This window comes from Aptenodytes forsteri, unplaced genomic scaffold (assembly GCF_000699145.1).
Source record: "Aptenodytes forsteri isolate BGI_AS27 unplaced genomic scaffold, ASM69914v1 Scaffold118, whole genome shotgun sequence".
NCBI lineage: Eukaryota > Metazoa > Chordata > Aves > Sphenisciformes > Spheniscidae > Aptenodytes > Aptenodytes forsteri.
In genome coordinates this window covers 989,793-999,365 of record NW_008795859.1, presented here as the reverse complement: position 1 = coordinate 999,365, position 9,573 = coordinate 989,793, and the positions used below count along the sequence as shown (strand labels likewise).

General features: G+C 43.0%; 1 protein-coding gene across 1 annotated transcript in view; it reads left to right on the top strand.

Moving 5' to 3' along the window:
• The first annotated feature begins 120 nt into the window (after positions 1-120).
• The window catches only part of TRAFD1 (TRAF-type zinc finger domain containing 1), a 10,393-nt gene continuing 940 nt past the window's right edge, over positions 121-9,573 (top strand). Inside the window, exons 1-10 of the mRNA XM_019473281.1 lie at positions 121-193; positions 1,595-1,730; positions 1,804-1,857; positions 3,048-3,321; positions 4,350-4,607; positions 5,347-5,420; positions 5,616-5,831; positions 7,750-7,876; positions 8,189-8,495; positions 9,275-9,364. Coding sequence (XP_019328826.1) covers positions 144-193; positions 1,595-1,730; positions 1,804-1,857; positions 3,048-3,321; positions 4,350-4,607; positions 5,347-5,420; positions 5,616-5,831; positions 7,750-7,876; positions 8,189-8,495; positions 9,275-9,364 — 1,586 coding nt within the window. The 5' untranslated portion in view covers positions 121-143. The remainder of the gene's footprint in view (positions 194-1,594; positions 1,731-1,803; positions 1,858-3,047; positions 3,322-4,349; positions 4,608-5,346; positions 5,421-5,615; positions 5,832-7,749; positions 7,877-8,188; positions 8,496-9,274; positions 9,365-9,573) is intronic.

Sequence of the window (9,573 nt, the reverse complement as noted above, 5' to 3'; positions counted from 1 at the left end):
GCCCAGCCGCCCGCCGGCGGTGCCCCGGGCCCCCGCGCTGAGGGAACGGGGGTGTCTTTCCCCCCCGGTGAGGTGCGGGTGCCCCCAGCCGCTGAGGGGCTGAGGGAAAGGGGGTGCCTCTCTTTCAGCCCCCGGACAAAAACATGGCTATAGCTGCAGTTACCGAGGCGGAAACCCGGCTGTGTGGCAACTGGTAAGAAACGAAACTGAATGCTGGGCTGGGGGGTCTCTCTGTTGGGGCCTGTCCTTTGGGCAGGAAAGCTCAGAGGTTAAATAAGTGAGCAGTATATGTTCTCGTGAAATGCTATGAATACTAGAAGGTGCAAATTAATAACGAACATACTATCTTTTTAGAAATGTTTGGGGTTTGGTTTTACCTTAAGTATTAATGTCTTATAATTTTCCCAACCTTTACTCAAGTTTCTGACTTAACAGGCAACTAGGCAGAAGCCAAAGTATTCAAATAGAAATAAAGACTTGATTTTCAGTGAGGTATACATGAAGTACATGATTCCAAGTTTTTCTTTAGCAGCTATGTGGTTCAGAAGCAGAGATGTAAAAATAGAATCAATAGGCACATATTGTTGTGGCAGTTGTTTCTCTTTGATAACAGTTCCCTTTCTTTAGAAGCTCCAGTGTTGGTAATACATTTACTGATAATGATGTAATCTCAGAATTTGCATCTTGAATACAAGCAACTAAAGAAATTAACTTTTTTTTTCTCAAAGAGACATCGGAATCCAAACAGTTTCTTGCAACATCAGTCTAGTTTGTTTGCAAGCAGTGAGTATGTGCAGTTTAGACAGTGCTGTTGGACTTTGTTGCTTTGCCAGGCTGTTGGCTGCTTGGGATCTGGCAAGGGAGAAAACTGAACAGCTGTAGTGTTTTTCCTTTGTGACATGGAAGGCACTAAGCAATAGGTTATAAAGTTAATTTTGGTGTTTTGAAGGCTGATTTCTTGTGTGCAGGGGGGGAATGGTACATCCATCTCGAAATGATGCTACCTGCTTGAGGCAGGAATAAGGGCTAAACTCCTGGTTCCTCAGTTCTTTTTGCACCTTTTGTGTCTGTAAGCCTTGCATCCTCCTCAAGACAGGAAAATGAGTATCTTAGAAATGAGGCAAGTTGGGGAATTTTGGCTACAGAGTAATATGGTTACTGCTATGATTCCCTGAACAGATCTGGCCTAACAGGATCTGTTATTTATTTTTTCCAAGCAGAGCACTGTTCGACCTCTCATAGCCAAGTTATTTTCAGGAAGAAACTTTTATCTTCTTAGATTAGTTTATTAACTTGAACCTGGTGATAACTTTTTTATGCTGCAAAATTTGTCTTTCACATAAGGAAAGGAATCCACCTTGATTTTATCTCAATGCAGTGTGAAAACTGTGACCTTTGCATGTTACATACATTAATATCCCAACTATAAAGGAACATGGAGGCCTGGTTGGGCTTGCCTTTCTCTTTAGTTACTCAGTTCTCTAAACCATGAATTCATAGAAAGCTTTCTTAGGATTTGGTTTTTTTATGAAAAACTGCTTGGAATTGTTGTCAGCGTATTTTCTGAAAAGTAACCTCTGTGACTTTCTCATAGCAAAAAGGATATTCCTGTTGCTAATTTCATCATGCATGAAATCCACTGTAGCAGAAATATTGAAGTATGCCGCTACTGCAGTGAATTAATCCCAAAGTCTGAAATGAAGAACCATATTGAGTCTGAACACGTGCAGGTGAGAAACAAATTTCTCCTCTAAAATTGCTGACTTCTATGGCAATTAATCTAACGAGGTCTGTTTATTGTAGGTTACCTGCAAGTGTAGGATGAAGATAGAAAAATGTCTCTTGAAGGATCATGAGGTTGGTGGACTTTATATTATTAGACACTTGGAAGATACTCTACGGTATTTCCAAGCACTGATTGTAGAGCCTTTCTGTCAGCCAAGACCTGGATTCCAACCTGTGATTGATGCATCCTTTTTATTGAACCATGCTTTCTAAATTCACACCCTCTGACAGAATGTGGTTGGAAACTGCCTTAAAATGGTGGAGCCTGCTCAGGCCTTCTTATGGAAGGGGTATCCATGATAATCGGTGATTTTGTACTTATTAGTGATGAAGATGAAAAATGGTACGCTATTTCAAAGTATGGAATATGATTAACTTTACTTTTTTCATTCCTAAAGGAAACATTTCGCATTTCTGACTCTGCTGCAGTCATTATGTGAGTTTTAATAACTCATTGTGTCCAAACAGGCTTTTAAAATAGGTTGTAAAATAAACTAAAATGGGACACAGTGGGATTTTTTGAGTTTCTGAATCCAGTTGGCTGCTGTCACAGGCAATCTTGTATAAATGTCAGTACCTTCCTATGGGCTCATTTAAAGACAGCTCTGGAAGTGCCATACAAGTCTGCTTATCGGTGAGGAAAAAAGGATTTTCTTTGAAGATGTGTCCTGTTCAAAACCCTGGGAGTAGTTTATCCTGCATGTTTGTGTGTAGTGCTTTTAGTTTTGTTTATAAAGCAAATGATGATGTATTATTGCAGCACCTGCAATTATAACATGTATGTCATCTATGTTTAACCCCTTTTGAAGGGCAACTTGCCTGTCATTCAGTGTAGGGTAAAGAACATATGCAAGCAATTCTTGTTGAGTAGTAAATGTGCTGTAAATCTGTTCCCTAATATAACACACACTAACATGTTTTTAGCAGTACTCAATGGAATGTGATTAGTGCTGGACGTCAAGACCATATGTAAAAGCTAACTTCAAAAAGCACCATGTGAATCTGCTGTCCAAGCGTTACAGATTTAAAAAGAATGTTCTGAGTATTTGGAGTGCTTCAGCCGGCATGTTTATACAGAGGTTATACAACACGTTGTTCTTACATTTCTCACATACTATCTTATTCCAGGCTATTCTTTAGTGTAGCTTTGGATCTGGCTAAAGAAACAATAGACCGCTCAGCTTTTAAGCAAACTGAGAACCTCCCTCCACCTTTGCCTCAGTCTTCCATATGTGAAGAATAATCCCTCTTTCTTTTTCCAGGCGTCAGCGTGCCCTCTGCGTCCTGCTGTCTGCCAGTACTGTGACATACAGCTCACTTTCAACAAGCTCCAGGACCATGAAATTTACTGCGGAGCTCGGACTGAGAGATGTGGTGGGTGTGGTCATAACGTCATGGTGAAAGATCTAAAAGAGCATCCTCGAGTCTGTGGGCAAGAGGCGAAACAAGTAAGAGGAAGCAGAACAGTGCCTCGCTTCGAGGATGAGGATGCAGATTTGCGTGCCCTTCGAGACATTAGAAACCGACTAAGATCAGGTAACTATGCTGGGCCTTTGTGGAGAATGCCCAGGGCGCTAGAAAAGCAGATTTATAGCAGCTGTGTAGGAGACAAAACACTTAAGGACATTAGCAGAAGAAATGTTTCAGCAGCACAAAGAAATCAAAAGTGAGGTGAAGTGTAGAGAAGAGAATTGGCTTCTAATTTGACATTTGGCAGCTGATCCAAGTATAAGGTTTTGTAATTGCTTTCTGTGAAAATACTGAATAATGAAAGTTCCAGAGGCAATGTGAGTGGGACTATTTTACCGTGGAATAGAACTGCAAAGATATAAGCCAGCTAAATAGAGGACTGCTGAGGTACCCGGTGTGAAAGCCCAGTCCACTGCCTGTTCTCTTATCTCAAAGTATCTAGCTTAAAAATGAAATTGGAGTTGTTTTGCTCACTGCAAATTCTGTCCGGTTTTGTTTAGCAGCTGCACTCCTCTTTACTCCAGTTAAGTAGAAGGGTAGGTAAGATCTGGATGTGGGTTCACATGTGTAGTGCTGTGCATTTCTGCAGTAACATCCCGTAGCTTTCCTGCCAGAAAAGATTCCATGGTTTTCTTCTGTACATGTACAATTCCCACTGTTGTCAAATGTAATATCATTAACAGGAATTTGTTTCCCATCGATATACTGAAGAAACAAAGCAGAAGTGTTTCAGCCTTGTAAAAGGGCCGAGACTACAGTATATTAATTGGACCTCATTCACAGTGTAGGTCACAGAAGGTTCAGTGACTTCGTAAAGCTCCAAAGAAGCTTAAGTTCAAGCTGTTGGAGTAAGAGGAACGACTTTCTTCTTTTTCTCCTTTTTTGCTTGTTACAAACAAAAATAGGATGAGTGTTTTCCTTCTTCCTCCTGAATTTGATACAGGTGTCCTTCTAGGCTTTGAAACGCTGACCTCCATGAGTGTCCACATGTGTACCTGTGAAACCCTCATGGTTGAGCTAGTCTAATGCACAGAAGTGAACCGCTTGTTGCAGGCTTAACGTTCTCTCAAATTTATGATATTTATCTTTTGAAGAGGATGAACTGGAGCAGCTGGAGAGAAATGAAAACACTCATTCTTCACTTTATGAAGAGTGGGACGCCGATTTAGACTACGTGTTGGCTCTCAGCCTACAAAATGAGAATAATCCTCACAATAATACTGCAGCTGAAATTCCCAGTGACTTCTGGGAAAACTACTACACCAAAGAGTCTGTGCCATCGGCCTGTCTTAATGAAACAGACAAGTCAAATATCTTCTCCTGTGACTCTTTAGTGTCAAACCACATAAAAAGTAAGTATAAACGCTGTTGTGGTGGGTTTTTTTCCCTTAAAGTTTGAGAGAATGGAGAAGGAAAGAGAGGATTCTTGGACTGGGAATGTCAAAGATTATCTAGGTATTTTAAAATGTCAAAATGAGTCTCTGAGACTCCCTCTAAATCATTTTTAGGTAATTAATACACAGGAGATTAGACTCTCCATGAGTACCATTCTTCCTTCCTTTTTTAAATGTTATCTTCTGCTTCCTCAAAACTTAGCAATATTAGTGTTTAAAATAGTTTCTTTCAAAGAGGTATTACTAAAGCAAGACCGCAAGGGAAGAAGAAATAAAAGCTATAGTGAATCTCTGACTTTGATATGTGGTGAGAGCTTCGTAACAACGGAGTAGGTGCCAACTTTCTTGTTGAAGTAAACACAATAGGAAGGGAGGATCTGGGGGAGACCTGAAGTGCCAGCTTATTTTGAAAGGAGAAATGGTACTAAAGGATTTACTGAAGGCAGTAATAGGCTTTTTTACCAGACCATTCAATATATCTTTGACAACAAAACATTGTTGTCGCTCTGGGTGATGTGAATTTGCTTATGTGAAATTCAGCAAGTGGGACTAGAGTAACTGTTTCCTTAGCATTTGCTCTGGTTGCTGTCCTGTGGCACAGAACAGGAGTCTGTTACTTAGGAATTTTGAAGATCAGTCGATCCAACTGCATCAGGCTTCTCTATGGTAGAGGATATAACCATTACTTACTTTGCAGACGACGAGATCATCATGTTGCCCTGTGAATTTTGTGAGGAGCTTTACCCTGCCGAAGATCTGATTCTTCATCAGGTTTAGTACTTTCTTGTATTGTATCTAGGGGTTTGCAGTAAAGACTTTTTTCTGCTACCGTGGCTGAACAAGGGTGCAGTCTTCACTCAGTGATACTGTGAGAACTCTAGCAATTTTGTCTTTGCAAAGCATGGTTTTGAGAGTCGATCTATGCTCAACAGGAGAGCTAATTTTTCCATGTTGCTTGCATAACAGACAGGTTGTAACCCAGCAAGTGCCTTTGCCTCCTTCAGTAAAAGAAGGTCTTCTCCAAATACACGAGAATATGATGGTCTGCGTGCTGCTGGGCCCAAAAGCTGTAGGTCTCTCTCTTCATCCCAGCCCCAAGCTGTCCAGGCAGAAGGAAACATTATGATTCCATGTGAATTTTGTGGCATCCAACTGGAAGAGGAGACACTCTTTCATCACCAGGTACTAAACAGAACTTGATCTGTTGTATCACATCTAATTGTTCAATAACTATGCCAAGTCCTGCGGCCTCTTGTTGTGGCACGTTTCAGGAATCCAAGTAACTGTCCCCTGTGTCAGATCTTCCCAAACAAAGCCTCTTGGGTCCCATCTAAAATGTTGCGGTATGCTGAGGCTCTTACTCAAAAATAACAATTACTTTTGAAAGCGCTTGTGACGAAAGCTAAACAAAAGGCCCTAAAATTGCACAATGTAAGTGTTTGACTTCTACATAAAAGCGATGTCGAAACCAGGATGTATGAATCACAGCTAAGGTGGGTGAGGAGCACGAGCGTTATGACCTGTGTAGGTAAGAGAGGAAGTAGACGACACAGACTACAAATCTAGGAGATGGAGGAATGTCTCAGAGGGTGGATGTAAAGACAGGGGGAAAGGGTAAGAGCACGAATATATCTGAAGCTCAGCCTAAGAGAGAAGTGGTGGGTTTATGAAGCGATGGGTGCTGCAGAGTGCTTACTAGGGTATTCCGGTTCTATACATTGCTGTCTGAGACTTCTAATATGGAAAGAACGCCAGGTCTTGGTACTGCTGAAGCTGTTACTGCTTTTCAAGAATGCTGGACAGATACCAACTAGACCGCTTGGTGCTTTACTACTTCTGTACACCTAAAGAGCGGATTCGGGGAGCGGTGTGCACGTGGAAGAGACAGTCCTCTGGAATTTGCTGCTATTACAGACAAATCTGTACACCTAAAGAGCGGATTCGGGGAGTGGTGTGCACGTGGAAGAGACAGTCCTCTGTAATTTGCTATTACAGACAAGTTGTGAAATTGCTGAGCTCGCTCATTTTCTGTTTCACAGCTGAAGGAATTGGGAAGTTAACAGTTCTTACAGTCCTAACTAACAAACTAGTGAAGCTGTATTTTGTTTTTGTGTTTTTCTGGGCCCTTCCTCTCCTTGGTGGTAGTAAATTCAGTATTAATAGAAGTGAGATTTGATAAAATGTCATAGCTTATCCTTTGCTAAATAGTCATGCTTGACACTAAGGAGAAGTCCCATCCACTTCCTATTACAGCTGGCTGTTGGAAGACTCCAGGCGGGTGTTGGGAGACCTCCCCCCCCCCCCCTATCTAACTATTTTGGAAATGCAGAATGCAAAGACTGCTTTATCTACAAGCTTCTAATATTTGTGATGAAGTTTGTGTACGATAATCAGGACTTGTTAAGTATTAGTGACGGGAGCCGAGTTGCCACAATATAGTTTGTTTGCAAACCATGAAAAGGACACTTGTCTTTAAAGTTTTGCATTCCACGTAGTACTCCTGGTATCTAACAAAGGTAGCAAATGTTTTCCTTTCTAGTTCATATTTTTGTTTTGCGTCCTATGGGCTTCTGTCATCTTGTTTTGTTGTTCCTCGATGTAATTAACCTGCAGAAAAACATGACTTTGTAACAAGGATAGCCAACAGGGGCACTTCTGTGGGCAGCGTGACTTGGAAATCACTTTAAACTTGATTTTTGTCCTTGGATTTGGTTTTTATGATGGCACCAATACCTACCAGGTTGATACCTGGGACTGGCTTTGCAGGGTCATTTTTAGGCGTGAGAGGCAGAAGGCTGAATAAGAGAGTGTCTGGTTGTTGGCTGGCAGTGAGGCCCCAAATACGGGGTGGTTCTGTTCAGCAGGACTGGCTCACGCTGCCGGTTCCATTTTTGCTTAGGTCCTGTGACAGCTAGTGATTATTCCTAAGCTCTGTGTAAGAGAAAATGTGGGTGTCGACAAGCCAGTATCTACCTCTTTAGCCTAAACGCAACTCCCTACTAACCTTAATCTTTCTGAGGGGTGATGCTTTGCAGTGTTTTTACAGGAATACGTTTGAGTGAGCTGTCGTTTAAGCGGTCAAATGTATGTTTTCCTTTAGCACCGTTGTGATCTGCGCCCGGCCAGCCCAGCAGCCAGCCTGCCATCTCAGCAGCTGCTGTCTCCTCAAGCCAACAGAGAGAGAAGAGAATCACCAGAGCTGGCTCGGAGACGAATCAGGCATCAAGGTGTGGGCAAAACACAGGCTTACACACGCTCTTTTCCTTTGCATTTGCAGGAACGCTGTGCGTGTTCCAAGCTGAATAGATGTTGCTACCCTGTTCTGTCTCCAAAATTTAAAAATCTTGGATCCCCTACCATTGGTCTAATTTTACACAAGAAAGATGAAATCACTGAAACTCGGTATCCTCAAAGATCTTGGTTATGAAGCCCTATGCTGCTGGAATGGAAATTAGGTCTAGTTTTGTTATCTGAATAGTCTCTAACGTCTCATGCTGCATTTACTATTCCTATTAAGCGCTGTGTTCTTGTCCTCTCAGGAGATGTTTCTCCTCAGTGCATAGGCGGCTTTGGGCAGCAGAGGCTCAGCTATCCTGCACAAGGGACCAAGTCACTGAGTAATACGGCAAATGCCGGGAGCGCACCGTTGTCCTCTTCAGCGAGAGCTAGCGATGCTCCCGACTCGAGAGGGAAGCCCAGGAAGGTGGCTGGCAGTGAGGGAAGACCGAAGAACAGAGGCGTGAGTGAATCTGCAGGTGGGACAAGGCCCCGTGCGAGACCTACTCAGAACTTTCATTCAGAAGCCTTCACATCCAGCTTCTCGAGAACTTCTCCAACCCAACCAAGGTAACGCCTTTCTCTTCTGTTTCAAGCAGCCACGCTGGGCCTGCCCTAAAGCGTAAGGGATCGGTGGCACCGTGTGAGCAAGTTTTGCTCTGCTGAAAGGGGGGGCGCAGCCTTACGCCTGGCGCATTCTGATCTTCAGGCAGCAGCAACCCAACAGCAGCAGTAGTGACAAATCCATTCCAGTCCTCTGCCTCATTTCCTTCTGGTGCAAGTCTGGATTCCCTCGTATGTGCCAGTGGCTGAAAGGGTTTCACTCAGCTTAATTTGGCTGGTGCTTATCTGAGTTTCAAACAGCAAACTTAAGCTTTTATATCAAAATAGAATGGACAAAATGATCACTGGGAGACAACATAGGATAATGCCTTGTTACCTATCCATTGTAGCGCGCTCATCTTAGCTTTTCTCTTGCTCCTTCAAAACTCAAACGTGCATAAACCTAAAATGAGATCCAAAAATTTTAGCGTGATGCCTTTATGGCTCATCACCTACTTTCTTTGCCGCTTAATTCAGCTTGCATCGCTGCCAGCCTGAAACCTGCTGGGTTTTTTTTTCCCCCTGCAGTGCAGTGTGCACTATTGAAATGCCTAAAGGCAGTTGACTGGGATATGGTTCTTCTGCTACAAGAATAACTGGGTCAGGGTTCAGGAGAAGAACAAAGGGCTTCTTCCTAGACCTTCCAAAGTCTCCCTGGTGTGAAGGACCTGTGTCTGTTCAGCGGTAAGAGCACTGGAAGTGGTAGGCTTGCTTCATCTGAAAGCGTCCCTGTTGTTCTTCTACAGCACCAGCAATGGAGGAGGAAGGAGCCTCGGGATGTCGGATGGTCCAGCCAGCTTCAGGCGCAGGAACACAAAGGTAAGGCAGCCAGCGCAAAGTAGGAGAGCGGCGCTTCGCTCTCTGGTTGGGTGGGGACTGGACGCCTCCCTTTCGGAGAGGACAGTGCCTGGCTGTTACCCCTTGAGTTTTTTTGTGATGGTTTTGCCAGGATGATGAGCTTATTTTACAGTCCTTCCTGCTTCAGTGAGGTTTTTATCGATTGCTTGTTATCAAGTACTCTTTGAAAACAGCATTTTTACGTGTT